The sequence below is a fragment of the Zeus faber genome (assembly GCF_960531495.2).
Source record: "Zeus faber genome assembly, chromosome: 1".
Taxonomy (NCBI): domain Eukaryota; kingdom Metazoa; phylum Chordata; class Actinopteri; order Zeiformes; family Zeidae; genus Zeus; species Zeus faber.
Genome location: NC_137193.1, coordinates 18,532,370 through 18,548,520, shown reverse-complemented (window position 1 = coordinate 18,548,520; position 16,151 = coordinate 18,532,370). Strand labels below are relative to the sequence as shown.

At 42.4% G+C, this 16,151-nt stretch overlaps 1 protein-coding gene across 4 annotated transcripts in view; it reads right to left on the bottom strand.

Annotated features, from left to right (window-relative positions):
* Window positions 1-2,452: 2,452 nt before the first annotated feature.
* pleca (plectin a) overlaps window positions 2,453-16,151 on the bottom strand; it is a 51,257-nt gene continuing 37,558 nt past the window's right edge. For all 4 annotated transcript variants that reach the window (XM_080003980.1, XM_080003979.1, XM_080003977.1 and 1 more), the window contains 3 exons: window positions 11,012-14,362; window positions 3,605-10,662; window positions 2,453-3,481 (listed from right to left, as the gene is read on the bottom strand). In XM_080003980.1, the coding sequence (XP_079860106.1) occupies window positions 4,474-10,662; window positions 11,012-14,362 (9,540 nt within the window). In that variant the 3' untranslated portion in view covers window positions 2,453-3,481; window positions 3,605-4,473. The remainder of the gene's footprint in view (window positions 3,482-3,604; window positions 10,663-11,011; window positions 14,363-16,151) is intronic.

The following is a 16,151-nucleotide window of genomic DNA, read 5'->3' as shown; positions in this document are numbered from 1 at the left end:
TGTTGGAATAAGGAATAATGGGCAAGTGTAAGGATCTGAGGAACTTTGACAAGGGCCAAATTGTGATGGCGAGACAAAATCAGGACATGTTCTGTTTTTTTGACTAAAAGGGAATCGGGGTGGGAGGGTCGTCCAACACTGAGGCACTGAGTGTTACAAAACCTGCTTGTCTTCCCCGATCATTTGAACCTGCAACAGCAGCAGTTGAGGGTAGCGCCTGAACCATCACACCACCAGGTCAACGCCACACTTGGCTTTTTTGGGTATTGTATTTGATATGACTTTTCTACAACTAGATATGGATGAATATATTTTATCATAATATCTGATTTAAAAGAAATACCCCATATTGAACGGTATAATTATGTAATTTAGCAGACTAGGTTTTGTACTGAAGATAGTCCTTGTAGGTCCGCATAAGAAGTTTATTGTTACCTTTGCTTATTCATCTGGTTGACTGATCTTATGGAATGAATTCAGACGACATACGTACATTTGGTCTGTTGTGTTGCATGAACTAAGGCCTGTTGTAGCCTGTGATAATTATTGGGATAGGAGCGACAAGGTAGCGTCTGAACCTAGTCTCCTAGAGCGGGTTACCTCTTTGAGCCACTGAGTCTTATCAAGCCAGGTCGTCTCCTCAAATCATTTGGTTAAAAGAACAGGATTAGGATGGAAAAATTAGAATTTGTTATTTGTTATGTCCGGTTACTGGTACTAGAGAGGCACATTTAAAAGCGCCCAAAGACCAAGGATGAGCATTAAGGTGACCTGGTAACGTGATGGTGATGTAACCCAGAACATCTTCGGTGTTGGGCAGGTTGAGAGGTTGGTTCGACTCCCTCTGTAGCCTGATTGCAACTACAAATCGTGCTGTGCTGCATCTGGTGGGGGAGTTGCCTTCGGGGACAATGATGCTTGGGGCTTTTACGAGAGAACATTGGGTGCGGCTGTGATTTGGGAACACTCTATTTTTAGATTTTTGACAAAATGTTCTCCACCTTCAACGGCAACACTAGAAGGCAGCATTTGAACCATGGCACTAGTTCTCCTTCACACGCACCCTAGTCTCCGGCACTTTAAATGTGGCCTCGGGGGGAGGGGGGCTTTCAAAGGATCACTCAGAATCAAACCCACCTAGAGCAGCTTATCTCTTTGTGCCACTGGGTCTTACTGAGCTTAGTTGGTCTTATTTGAAGGAAAGTAAGTTAGAAAGTAAAGGTGAAAGAGATCCTCACTAGGTAGACAGGTCAGTGCAAGTAGTGTCCAGTTGAGAAGCTATCATTAATAATAGGGAAATTATAAATATTTCAAATATTTTATATTTCTATTTTTTTAACACATTTATTAGAACACTATATGTTTCATTCCGTTCATAAAATATAATGTCTTTACTCCAATGCAGACTTAAAAGCAACATTTAACTATATCACAATACAAAACACACAATATAAAATCCCAGACGATATATAAATATATTGCAAATCAAGCACTCCTGCTTCATTAATAGTTCCATGTGCCCTTTATATCTTTGAGCGCCTGGGCCTCTCAAGGTCTCCGCATGGGCCTGCTCCCATTGTCCATTTCTGTCCCACTCAAAACACAATTACCCGAGAAAGGAAAAAAAAACTCCTGCCAAGGTTCAATCTGCATTCCTCACTCAGTTAAAGGAGCCATATTATACTCCTTTTCAACAGGTTAATATAGGTCTCTGAGTTTTTGAAAGCAAAGTTTTGTCACGGACACTTGGTATTAATTCCTCTTTCTTTTAAAATATTTGTGCTGGTCTTTGAAGCAGGCAGAGCAGTTCCCATGCTTAGGGGGTCTGGCGGCGGTTGATAGTTCTCAAGATTTGGGTGCAGTAGCTCATATGGGGGTGGTTCTAATTCTAATGACGTACGACTATGTGACGTAGGAAGGGGTCGCAAATCCGAACGGCTTGTGGATTGCATGTTTTCTGACAAAGGCAGCTCACAAAAAACTGACTGGGTTGTCTTATTTCACAGATTTTGTGTAAGTCACGCCTTTCTCTTTACTACTTAAGGTGCTGAGATGTATTCTCCCACCCACCTATATATCTACTGTATCTATCTATCTATCTATCTATCTACCTTGAATGATTCATTGTCTCTTTATTCAACATCCTAGGTTAACTTTCCTCTGTGGGGATGCATTCCATACATATCCTGGCTTCAGTCCATAACCAATTCAATGTTGACATGTTTGAGTCCTTCCCAGCCCTATAGGCCACCAAACGACCTGGACAGGTTTTTATCACTTCTTATCTCTGGCACTCCCATGTAGACATATGCCAAACACAAGAACACACGCACGCACACACACACACACACACACACACACACACACACACACTTCTTTAAATTGTAGAAAATAAGTATTGTCTGATTGATCATAAAAAATAAATAAATAAATAAAAAGATAAATAATCCGATTTTTGTATATAGATTTTTAGTTTTGGTGTTTATTTACATTTTGTATGGCATTACATTAAAATTCTTGTCGCCGTTTCAACTATAAATACACCACTTTAAACAAGGCCTCGGAACCCATCTCATTAAAATACATCCTTCAAACCCTTTCTTTAATGTAAAGACAAAATAAAACAAAAAGCTTAAATGGATAAAACTATCATATCATATTCAATCTTTCTCCAAAGTTAGCAAAACATGCAAAGCAAAAATATATCATATGTAAATAAAATGCAGATTTATAGAACATGCTGCTTTACAAGTTGAAATTGACATTGAATAAATTTATAAGGTGGTAAAATACAAATACTGGGTCTGGTGGCATTAAGTGACAAAGCTTTAAGATCTTCCTCAAAGAAATGTTACAGATGGCTTTCAGCAATATTGCTCTCAACTGCAATATACAGTAAATACAATACAATATGTTACAACAATGGTAAATTCAACCAGAGCGAGAAACAGAAAAAAAACTAAAAATAACTTTGATTAATCGTTAAAACGTTATTACACATTCAAACCATATGTCTAGCCCTGTGCAAATCTCATATATTTGATATTGAGCTGCTATTGTTATTAGTTAAGAATGTGATCTAGAGAAGCTTATCTGATAACACGGTATCTTATCGATCAGAGTAATGGGTAGTGTTGTTTCAGTCATGCATCGATCAATTTATACCTCAGCCGAACATCGCAGCATTCTCCATAACCTCTCAGTGTGTTATACAGTAGTTCTGAGGCACTTACAAAAAGCGTGATTACAAAAGCTGGCCTGAACGTGTTTTTTTTCATTGTTTATTTGATTTGGAAACGTAAGAGTTTTAAATGGTCCACTGTAATGGGAAACCGTTGGATCAAGTGTTTTTTTTCCCACATAGTTTTAAGAAGAACCATTGAGCAGAGTTAATGCAACTTTCTGAACTGAGGCCACATGTCGGAGGAAGACGTTTGAGCAACAAGCAGCAGAGAAGTGGGCCTCTGGATTCTGGAAATATCTAAAATGACAAACACAAAAAAACAACAACACAAAAGCAAGAGAAGTATTTATCAATCATTATCACACTTGACCCAGATTACACAAATTAAATTCTGCCAAATGTGAATTTGGCTTTACTTACATGTGTTAGGAGTCCTGAAAGGCAGTGGCTTGTATGTGGTGGTCTTGGTGTTGGATCATCAACAGTCTACAGCCGTCAGACGTATATTGATGTATAAGTAATATTGTGTATCACAGTCCTTTCATATGTTTGATGATTTGTATGGACTTGCCATCATCCACAGTCCGCTCGCAACGTTGGTTGACAGCATTGAGCATGAACAAAGACTTGTTTTGGTCAAGTTGATTAGACATTTGCCGGAAAACTGTATTTAACTCCAAGTTTCATTGAAGGGAACTGGGAATGTGCCGGAGTTGAGTGTCGGTGGCAGTGTAGCCTCGATGTAAAAATGATCTTAAAGCTTGGTGTTTTTACTTTAAAACATCTCCAGTGATTCAGAGATTGTCAGGAGACTCATTATTCTGCTCTGCAGAGTGGCAATCACCTGTCCTCAATTCACTTTATGTTTCTTATATATACAAATATACATATACAAATATCTTTGCGTTTTTGGTTATAATATAGCAGAAAAGGGCTGACAGCACACAAAAACTTGTGATTATAGCACACAAAATAAAACTGGAAAATAAAACAAAATTAGTAAAGTAAATTCAGGAGAACTCAACACAGCTTCTCCGAATGCAAGTATGGTAAATATGAAATGTTAAGCTTATATAAACGATCTCGACATAAAATTGAACTTGGAAAAAAAAGTCAGTCGGTGAACATTTTTCCAGCCTACCAAAGAATAACAAGTCCCTCAATAAGCTAATGCAGAGCAGAATAAAGGTAGCCATTTTTTAATAGGAAGTATATGGTGATCACTGTGGTTGGATTGTAAATGACATCCTCTCCTCAAATATTCCCTTTGCACCCCCGCACTGAAGCTATCAGTATCTGCGGCCATAGCTAGGTGAGCTGTAGGAGGTGGAGGATGAGAAGGTTGTTGTGAAACTGGATCCTGTAGCATCAAAGCTACCTCTTCTTGATCCAGACCTGGAACTGGTCCTTGATCCAGACCGTGACCCAGTGGCTGAGCCTGACCCGCTAACACTATAGGGGCTGTAAAGGCCTTTGCTTGACTGAGATGATGCTTCCAGTAGTCGTAAACCAGACCCCTCTTCTATCATGCTTCGATCCATAGCATCCTTGTAAGATATCTTGAGCTTGGTTTTAGGGCACGTGAGGTATTTGGAGTATGCGCTTACATCTCTGAGCTTCTGTGCAGTGCGTGCATCTAATGTGCCCTTATTTATTGCCTCATCTATGGAGACTCTGGCGGTCACATCCGGTTCAATTAATCCGCCAGTAAGATACTGGACTTCAAGGAAGCGTTGTCCAGCCTCATAGTACAGCCAGCCTTTCTTTAATGCTTGTGCTGCTGACATTTTGGTTTTGGTTCTCGGATCCTCAAATCCATTGCAGGCTTTCTGGGCAAGATTTATGCGGTCGACCATGATCTTATCAACAAGTCCTTTGTTCACAGCATCTGCAAGTGAGAACTTCTCTCCAGTATTTGGGTCAATGATGCCCCCTGTGCAGGCCTGGGCCTCCAGCAACCTTTGACCTGTAATATTGTCAACAAGGCTTCTGTGCATGGCCTCTGTGACAGACACCTTCTCAAGTGTGTCAGTGTCCAGGATACCGGCCACAGCACCAGTCTCCTCTGTTGGGTCGTTCCATGTGGTTGCTGGGGTTTTTATAGAAGGCACTGGGCTCATAGGGTAAGAGGAACTGGAGCCAAAGGAGGATGAGCGTGATCTGGAACCGCTCATGTTTCCAGAGAGCATGTCAGCAAACTCAGTGATGGACAGAGTTCCTGCCCTGTATTGATCAAGTGCTGACTTGTCAATGAGACCCTTGGTTATTGCGTCATCAATGTCATACTGTCTACCTGATCTTCTGTCAATGATCATGGACTTCACAACTCCATCAGATGAGGTGCTTGTAATTTCTTCCCATTCACACTCCTGCTCTGCGAGCTCAAGGTAGGTCTGGTGGTCAATAAGCCCTTTGTGATAAGCCTCATATACAGACATCTCTTTGCCTGTCTCTGGGTCAACAATGACTACTCTACGTTTGCGCACAGATGACTTTGAGGATGTCTTCCGCTCGCGCTTCTTTTCTTTCAACATAAGAAGGGCAAGTCCAGTCTCTGGGTCTATCATGCATCTCTCCATGAGCTGCAGGTAGGTGAGGTTCTCCTCAGTGTTGGGGTCAAAGAAGCCTTTGGTGTCATCGGATGGATCAGTGAGTATTTCATTCATTTCCTCATCAAAGAGGCCACGTTCATACGCTGCCTCAACGGGCAGGCGATGGCTCTCCTGCGGATCGATGATCCCACCGGTGGCAATTTGAGCCTCCAACAGGCGAATTCCGTGGTCTTTTAGAATAAGGCCCTTTTTCATGGCTTGGAAAAGAGATATGACCTTGCCAGAGTAAGGGTCCTTATAGCCGGTTACAGCACGTTCAGCAGAAAGAAGTTTATCTTTAAACTCTGGACCTACAATTCCCATTTTAACAGCTTCATTTACATTTAGTTTTAGGTTTTTGATGGGATCAATGACATATCCTGTGGCTGCTTGAGCCTCAAGAAGCTCAAAGGCGGTTCCTGGTCTGATCATGTTCTTCTTCATTGCTTGGTAGATTGACAGACGGTCTTTGCTGGACTCTACGTAAACTCCAGCAATACAGCTGGTACCCTCCAGAAACTTCTTAAGGCCTCGGCTCACCTCCTCCACTGTAATTAGGCCCTCTATGAGTTCGTTGTATGTCTTTTGGTCAATAATCTGAGAAAGAAGGAGCTCATCCACAGTGATTTGCTTTCTGAGACCTTTGAAAAGAAGGCTTCTGTCTGCCAGGGACATCAAACGCAGACCACTCTCTTTATCAACTTTGCATCGTTTGAGTAGCTGGGCATAGGACTGTCTTTCATCTGTAGTTGGATCGGTGTAACCATGCGCATCCCCACTTGGATCAGATATCCTGTCATGTGTCTCTTTGTTGATGTATCCACGTTGCATAGCAACATCTGTGGGGAGGTGGAAGTAATATTCTGGATCCATTAATCCACCGGTGGAAATCTGGGCTTCCAAAAGCCTGAGGGCGTACTCCTCAGGAACAAGGTCCTTTTTCATTGCCTGGAATAGAGAAATCACTTTTCCACTGTATGGATCCTTGTAACCTGTAACTGCTCTCTCAGCAGAGAGGAGTTTGTCATGGATCTCAGGGCCCACAAGCCCCTTGCGCACAGCTTCATCAACTGTTAAAAGTTCATCTTTCACTGGATCAATAAGGAATCCTGTCGCTGCTTGAGCCTCAAGAAGATTTAAAGCGATTCCTGAGTTTATTAGTCCTCTCTTCATGGCCTGGTAAATACTTATCTTCGGGGGATTGTCTGACATAATTCCAGCAATGCAGCCAGTACCAAAAAGATACTGTTTCACTGATGGCATTTCCATTACCTCACGAATCGTCATCTTTTCTTGCTTTAACAGGTTGTATGTTTGCAAGTCAATAATTCGTGCATTGTAAAGCTCTTCAATTGTAACTCTTCTCCTGATAACATCACATGACATACTTTGCTCTGTCTTCAATGTTTCCCTTTGTTCAATGATTTCAATAATGATAATTAGCATTCTGTCCTTTGTAATTCTCCCTGAGCGATATTGCTCCATAAGCCGCTGTTTTTCCTCTTCGGGAAGCAAATTTGAGCTCATGACATCCCAAAGAGTCACACTCTTACCTGCAAAGCTTTCATGAGGAATAGCGACTTCAGTGTTGGCTAGATCTTTCTCAGCTTGCTGTTCTGTGTACTGATAGGCCTTTTCAGTTGGAGGAGGAGGTTCAGCCTTTGTCAGGGGCAGATAGCACAGACCAGAATTTGGATCTTTTATGCATCTGTCAAGCAGTTCCTTGTAGGTAACACTCTCGTTGTTGTTAGGATTGGAGAAGCCTTTAATGTCACCTGAAGGCTCGTTGAAGGACTTCGCCATCTGTTTGTTGAAACAGCCACGTTGAATGGCCACGTCAGTGGGAACCCGGTGGCTACTGACAGGATCAATTACGCCTCCTGTGGCCATCTGAGCTTCCAGAAGGGGAATGGCATGCTCTCGTAGCACTAGTTCTTTCTTCATCGCTTGGAATAATGAAATCTTATTGCCAGTGTATGGATCTTTGTATCCAGTGACTGCCTTCTCAGCTGAGAGAAGTTTCTCGTGAAGCTCTGGGCCCACAACTCCATCCTTGACAGCATCGTCGACGGTGACTTTCAGATTTCTGACTGGATCAATCATGAAACCTGTTGCTGCTTGGGCCTCAAGCAGTGCAAGCCCTGTGTTCTGCTGTAAAACATTATTTTTCATTGCTTGATATATGCTTAATTTCTCTTTTGACTCTTCCATTGTGACTCCTGCAATGCAATCTATTCCTTGCAAATACTTCCTGACAATGTCTGTATCACTTACTTCTTTAGGTTTCTTCTTACCCTGTTGGAGTTGATCAAATGTGGCCTTGTCAATTATGTTGGAATCAAGTAATGAGCTTGCAGTGACAGGTTCCCTAAGTCCTTTAAAGCAGGCCTTTTCTTTTGTTTTCCCATCTTGTTCATCCACCATTGTGATAACAATTGTAACCAGCCTTTCAATTGTCACATGTCCCATTCTATACTGTCTAATCAACTCTATTCTTTGCTCTTCAGTGATGTATTCTGATTGTATGATCTCCCAAATTGTTATTTTTCTGCCTTTGAAAGGTCCATACTCTAGTTCCATAGTTGATTGGTTCAAATCCTCTTTTGTCTTAGCCTCAGTTAATTGAGGTGCCTCTTTTGACCTAATTGCCTTTTTCGAGAGGGGAAGTAAAGGAAGTCCAGTTTCTTTGTCTGTGGTACATTTTCCCATAAGCTGTGCATAGGAAGTATTTTCTTGCGAATTAGGATCATAGAAAACCTTTGTTTCATCGCTGACTTTGTCCAAGATTTTGCTCATTTCCTCATCAAAATATCCCCGTTTGCAGGCTACTTCAGGAGGGATGCGATAGCCCTTTATAGGGTCAATAATTCCTCCAGTGGAGAGCTGTGCTTCAAGCAGGCGAATGCCATGATCCTTCTTTATAAGGCCTTTATTCATGGCTTCATATAAAGATACAGTTTTTCCTGTGTATGGATCTTTGAAGCCATTGACAGCCCTCTCGGCAGACAGAAGTTTTTCATGCAGCTCAGGGCCAACAAGACCTGACTTAACAGCTTCATCAACTGTGACTTTCTCATTTTTCACAGGATCAATGACAAATCCAGTTGCTGCTTGAGCTTCGAGGAGGTTCACTGCAGTATCTTGTGACAAGATCTCTTTTTTCATGGCTTGATAGAAGGGCATTTTTTCCTTGGTTGATTCATTCATCACTCCAGCAATGCTATGTGTTCCCTTTAATGCATTCTTTACTGGGTCCATTTCAGAAACTTCTTTGACGCTTATCTTGCCATTGCTCAACTTGTTGAATAAGTCTTTGTTTATGATCTTGGACTCTAAAAGTTCACTGGCAGTGACTGGAGTCCTCAGACCTTCAAAAACATTGTCATTCTTCTTCTCTTTGTCTTCTACAACAGTAATGACAATTTTAATGATCTTTTCTACTGTGATCTTGCCTGTTTTGTACTGTCTAATCAAATCTCTTCTCTGCTCTTGGGTAAAATACTCTGAATTAATGACTTCCCAAATGGTAACTGTTTTTCCTTTAAATCTTCCAAAAGGAACAATGACATTTGATGTACTGAATACTTCTTTAGTTTCTTCCTCAGTGTATGTTCTTTCATTTTGAGCAGCCTTATCTGTAACTGGTAAAATGAACAGACCAGTCTCTTGATCTTTAGTGCATTTCTCTAGTAACTGCTTGTAAGTGAGATGTTCATGAGTGCTGGGTTCAATGAATAGCCTCCATTCATCACTGGCATCATTTAGTTTCTTATTCATATCTTCATCGAATTGACCCTGGCTACAGGCTGTTTTAAGGGGTACTCGATGACTATTGACAGGGTCAATAATTCCACCTGTGGCAAGCTGCACATCCAGAAGTCTGATAGCTTGGTCCTTTTCAATAAGTCCCTTTTTCATAGCCTCATAGATAGAAATTTTGGCTCCAGTGTAAGGATCCTTAAAGCCTGTGGCTGCTCTTTCTGCAGAAAGCATTTGGTTATGGAGCTCAGGGCCAATTAGCTCATCCTTAACAGCCTCATCCACAGGCAGCATTTTGTTTTTTACTGGATCAACAATGTAACCAGAAGCTGCCTGAGCTTCCAATAGCATTGTAGCAGTGTTAGGGATAATCATCTTCTCTTTCATGGCCTGATAGACACTCATTTTCTCTTTTGATGGAGTCAATATACCGCCAATGCAGTTCTGGCCCTTGAGGCACGATCTAACCTTATCAGTTTTTCCCAGGTCTTGAACATTGGTTTTGCCCTTTTTCAGTTTTTCAAGTTCCTTTTTGGTCAGGACACCAATTTCATGGAGCCTTTCTGCAGGAACCTTTTCCCTAATTCCATCAAAAGCTAATGCTGGCTCTATTCCCTTCTTTGCGCCATCCACTTCTACAGAACCATTGAAAACTTTCTTGGTAGTTTCCACAACTGTCATGGTAACTAACTGTTCCCCGGCGACTTCGATTTCCTTGGTCTGTGATGTGGTCGGTTTCGGAGCAACCTCAAGTTCCTGAAGCTTCTCTCTGAGCTTTTTGTTCTCTTCTGCCAAAAGTTTTTCCTGATCAAGCCTCTTTTTTTCAAGTTCCTCCATCTCTTTTTGCTTTTTCTTCATTTCTGACTCTGCATCCTTTTGCTTTTTCACAGCAGCATCCATGGTGGCTTGAAGCTTCTTGTTCTCCTCTTCCATTTGTTTCCTTTGACGTTCTTGCTCGTCTTTGAGAGCTTTAGCCTTGGCCACTTCATCTTCAAACTGTTTCTCAAGCTTCTTTTTCTCCTCTTCAATGACCTTTTCTCGTTTCAGCAACAACTCCTTCTCTGTGAGGAATGTCTGCTGAATTATGTTTGTCTCTTGTTTAATTTGTTCCTGCTGGGCATTAGCCATCTTTTTACAAAAGAAGAAGAAAAGAAGATTAATCAAAGGTCAATAAAACACAGCAAACATTGAACATATGTGTATATATATTTGTGTATATATATATATATATATATATATATATATACATATATATATATATATATACACGAGACACGTGGAATTGCTATTAACATTAATACTTAGGTTTTGAATGACATTCCTATAAATTGTAATGCTGTTACTTTATTAAAATTGCAGGAATTATTATTATTATCATTGGATTATTAGTGTATTTTTTGGCACTGAGAAAATTTTGTAAGGTTACTGTAAATTTTAAAGGGTTGTGTGTATTAAATGTTAATTTATATCACAATACCTCTTTAGACTTATTGTGAAGATCCTCTGCCTCTTTTTTCAACTTTTCCCTCTCCTCCTCAAGGTCAGCAATAGCTTTGCGTAACTCATCAGCTTCTTTGGTGCTCTGCAGTCTCTGGACTTCCAACTGCTCTACTACAACTTTATCTCCAGTTTGCTTTTCTTTCTCCTGAAGACGAGCTTTGATTTCATCTGCCTGCTTCTTGAACTTTTTAGCCTCCTTATCTGCCTTGGCCTGAGCGATGCTGAGCTCCTTCACCCTCAGTTTCAGTTGTTCTGCTTCAGCTGAAACTTCAAGCTGCCTCTTACGCTCTGCATCGAGTGATTTCTGGAAGCCTTCTGTCTCCTGATCAAGGCGCTGCTGCATCAGTTGTTTGTCCTCCAGTAGTTTGTGAGCTTTTTCCTGTGCTTGCTTCTTTTGTTTCTGGAGCTCCTCAGCCTCAGCTTTCAACTTGGTAGCCTCTTGGATAGCCTGCATCTTCTCCTTTAACATTTTCTCTGCCAGGGCTCTCTGTTCAGCAAGGTCAGATTCCGCAATCTGCCTTTGTCTAGCTGTTTCCTGCGCTTCCACACTGAGCCTCGCAGCATCCTCCGCTAGGCTTTTCATTTTCTCGGCCTCCTCTGCAAGGAATTTCTGTGTTTTATCCTTGTCTTTCTTACTGAGGCGCTTGTTTTCCTCTTCAATTTTCAACTTGAGCTTCAACAGCTCCTCCATCTGAATCTTGACTTTAGACAGCTCATCCTCTACCTGGGCCTTTTGTTTAACAGCGTCATTCACTTCATCCTTCAGGCGCTGCAGCTCCTCATCCAGGAGTGATTTCTGTTTGTCGGTCTCATCCAGCTGCAGTTTAACCTTTGTAAGTTCCTTCTCAACCTGAGTTTTCTGCTTCAGAGTTTGTTCAGCTTGTTTTTTGTGCTTGGCCATCTCTGCATCAGCCTGTCGCTTCTGTTCCAGAGCTGCTGCCTCTGCCTCTGCTCGCTTCAGAGCCTCCTGCTCTGCTTCCTTTCTGAGTCTCTCTGCATCCTGTTGAGCTTTGGCTTGTTTGGCGGCTTCGTCCTCCGCGGCTTTCTTCTGTTTTTCCGCCTCCTCTGCTTTCTGACGGAGTAAGGCAGCTTCTTTCTCTGCCTTGTCTTTGGCTTTCTCGGCAGCCTGAGCAAGTTTCTTGGCATCGTCAAACTCTGCTTTTAGTTTGTCCTGAGCGAGAGTGTCCTCTTTCTTCTTGCTGAGAACCTCTTGCGCTTTCTGTTCCGCAGAACTGCACTTCTGTGCTGCCTGTTTGGCTAGAACGATCTGTTTCTCTGCCTCTTTGTCAGCCTCCTCTTTGTGTTTGTTGGCTTCCGCTGCTTTCTTTTTAAGGCGTTCTACTTCATCCTGCGCAACTTTGCGTTGTCGAGCCGCCTCTTCCTCTGCTGCTGTGATCCTTTTCACTTTTTCCTCGGCCTCTTTCCTCTTCTTCTCCTCCTCCGAAGCAAGCTTTTTCATCTTCTCTGCCTCTTCCTCGGCTTTGAGTTTGCTCTGCTGTGTCTCCTTCGCGGTGCTCTTCAGCTTATTCAGCTCCTTCTCCAAATCCAACTTGCCTTTCGACGCTTTCTCAAAGTTGATTTTGATGATGTGAATCTCCTCTTCGACCACCTTCCTTTGCTTGAGGGTTTCTTCCACGATCTTCTTCTGCCTCTCTAGCTCAGAGTCAGAGGAGTTCTTCAGCTGTGTGATTTTTTCCTCTATGTCCTGCTTGTGCTGCGTGGCTTGGTCTTCCAGCAGCTTTCTTTGATATGCCTCCTCTTCTGCTTTTCTCTTGAGTCTTTCATTTTCTGCCTCCTTATCTTTCAGCGCAATCTCTGCCTCTGTCTTAAGACGAGTTGCCTCGTTAATGGCAGCCAGTTTTTCCTTGAGTATCTTTTCAGCTTCAGTTCTTTGTCGAGCTGCCTCTTCCTCTGCCACCTGCCTCTGCTTTTTAGCCTCCTCAGCCACTGATCGCAGCCTCGCCGCCTCTTCGGCAACTTGTCGCATCTTGAGCGCCTCTGATTCAAGGAGCTGTTTGCTTTTTTCTGAGCTGGACATTGACTCTGTCTCAGCTTTCATTTTCATCTGAAGTAGAACATCCATCTCACTTCTGACTTTAGCCAGCTCATCTTCCAGTTGTCTTCTCTGATTTTCAGCAGCATTCACCTCATTTTTAAGGCGCTGGAGCTCATTATCCAGCAACGTCCTCTGTTGCTCGGCGTACTCAAAGTCGGCCTTTATGCGTATGCATTCTTGCTCTGCTGACAGCTTTTGCTGGGCTGTTTGCTCTGCCAGCTGCCTCTGTTTTTCCAGTTCCCTTTCTGCATTTTCCTTTTGTTTGAGTGCAGCATCTTCTGCTTTGGCTTTTTTCTTGGCATCTCTTTCAGCCTCAACCTTCTGCCTCTCTGCCTCCTCCTGCGCCTGGCTCTTTTTGTGGGCTTCTTCCTCAGCCTGAAGCCTCAAGCGCAGTGCCTCGTTGGCTTTCTGTCTCCATGTCTCCAGCTCCTTCTCTGCTTGCTCTCTGGCCTTGTTTGCTTCATCTTGTTGCTGCTTCAGCTTCTCGGCCGCCTGCTGCAGCTGAAGGACTGTGCCCTGTTCTTTCTTCAGGGACTCCTCCAGTTTAGTAGCCTTTTCATCCAAAGCCGTGCGTTTGCTTTGCAGCTGCGTGGCGGCAGATTTCTGCGCCACCTCCTCGACTAACTTGACCTGCCTCAGTTTCTCTTCCTCGGCCTGCTTCATGCGCCTTTCCGCCTCCTCGGCCTGCATTTTGAATTTCTGAAGGTCATCTAGGGCTTTCTGCTTGTGCTTGGCAGCCTCTTTCTCCGCCTCAGATTTGCGCTTTAGCTCCTCCTCCGCATTTCTCTTCTTCTGGGTCTCTTCGGTCACCTGCTTGCGGAGCCTCTCTGCCTCATCCTGGGTGGATTTGCGCTGCTTCTCAGCCTCGACAGCCTTGTCTCTGTGCTGCTGCAGCTCAGCCTCGGCCATGGCCTTCTGCCTTAATGTAGTCTCCAGCTGAATTCGGATGATGTAGATCTCCTCCTCTATCTTGGTGCGGCTCATCAGGGCTTCCTCTACCTGCTGGTTCTTGGACTTGATTTCCTGCTCGGAAAGGCTCTTCAGCTGATGGAGCTCCAGCTGTATGTTTTGCTTTTGTTTTTCGGCATCCACCGCCACGTCCTGCCTCTTTCCGACCTCATCTTTCATTTTCAGCTTTAGTTCCTGGGCTTCTTTCTCGGCTTTGGCCACAGCTTTAGCGTGCGCATCTGCCAGCTGCTTTTGTTTCTCTAACTCGGCCTGTATTTCGGCCATCTTCCTTTTCTCCTCCTCCTTTAATTTTTCAGTAGCCCTCTGCGTTAGTAGGAGATAAGAATGGGGCAAACGAGAACAAAACATTGTTAGTGATTTAAGTGTTAAGACATTGAACTTAATTATCAAAGTGGTAATAGAACAATTTAAAAAATGTTTTCACTCAGGGATAAAAAAAAAAAATACTGTATTGGGAAATGCTTTGTCATGTTCGTTTACTGTATGGCACACAAAATGAGACTTTACTTCACAGCACGGCACAACACTACCACCTAACTTCTAATATCTTCATGCAGCTCAGCTTTTTGATTTTATTGATTTCCATGATTGATAATTAAACAGTTTGCATGGAGCTGCTCTGTGTGTAATGTCATCATTTTAAAATTCTATTTTTTATATATTATCTATTATCTATTCATAGTGAGCGTTATATAATAGTAGTGAGCAGTAGTGGAAAAATAACTTATTTGCAACATTCAAACAGAATTACATACAGGAACTAAGACGCCAATGATTTAGTAAAGCAGCCACTAAACAGTTAGTAACAGGAATATATATATAGTATAAAAAGCATGGTTTTCAGATGACATGGCTCACAAAATGACCTGATATTCAAGTGAAATGTGCAAAACTCAAATCTAATATCAAGATGCACTAAATAAGTTTCGCAAACACCTAGAGATGTTTTTTAGCAGTTGTTCAAAATGTGAAGCATTTCATTTATCGGGTATGACAGACCATCTATCTAGATCTAAAGGGAAGCTTCAGAATATGTGGAAACCTAAAAACAAGTTAATTATACTCCAATAGATTAAATCAAGTCCCCTGAACCCAAAAAAAACAACCCCCCCAAAAAAACAGGAAACCTTTATACCTTTATATAACCTAAACGACTTTAATGCTGATTAATAACAAACAATAGGCCCGTTAAAATCCTCAACCTTCTCTTCAAAGAGAAACACAAAGTCTGATGTATAGAAAGATGATGGAGAGACAGGGGTTCTGCTTTTTTGTAAATACCTGCTTTTATGGGAGGGGGGGGGGTTACGAATATTCATCATGACAAAGCACTGGCGAGCGGTTTAAAAAAAGCAAAGAAAATGTAAAGTTAGAAAGTAGGAAAAAACAAAATCTAGTTATTTTCAGCATAAATCTGAGCAGGTAGCGAGCAAAGCCAAAGCGTATCAATCACTGCAAATTTGTCTTTTCAAGAATAATTGGATATATAAAAAGAAAAATATTAAAAGAATGGGACAAGCAGTTGGAAAATGTGACTAAAATAAAAATCTGTTGCCTCCTACCAATGCCAAATCAGCATGATCAATACTTGCAGGACTATTACTTCATCAACTATTATACGAGTCCTATAATAGTACGTGGCTGACCAAGGGGCGTGGTTCAGCCCCGGTCGCAGACGGTAGCGTGGCTTCCTTCCCGCGGCCACACAACTGCCCGGATTGGCCAAATCAGCGCCACACGGCAGGGAGTTTTCTTGATGTTTGTCTGTCTTGCAGAGGGGGATTGGCGCACGGGCTCGTCAGCTGACCAGCAGCCAGAGTGGGGCGTCATTCCTCCTGCGCCGAGATTATTATTGTTTATTATTTATCCTTTTTGCCAGCGAGCCTTTTCGTTCATTATTATAATAAAACTCTCGTCATGACGGCGCCCCACTGCCAGATCGACTCTGTCTCCCTCACTCAACCCGTACGTGTGAGTAGAGACTCAAACAAGTGGCGCCGAAACAGGGACTCGGGCTCGCAGGCAAAAAAGGTAAATAATAAACAATAATAATCAGTCTGGGCGGAGGAGGAATGACGCTCCACTCTGGATC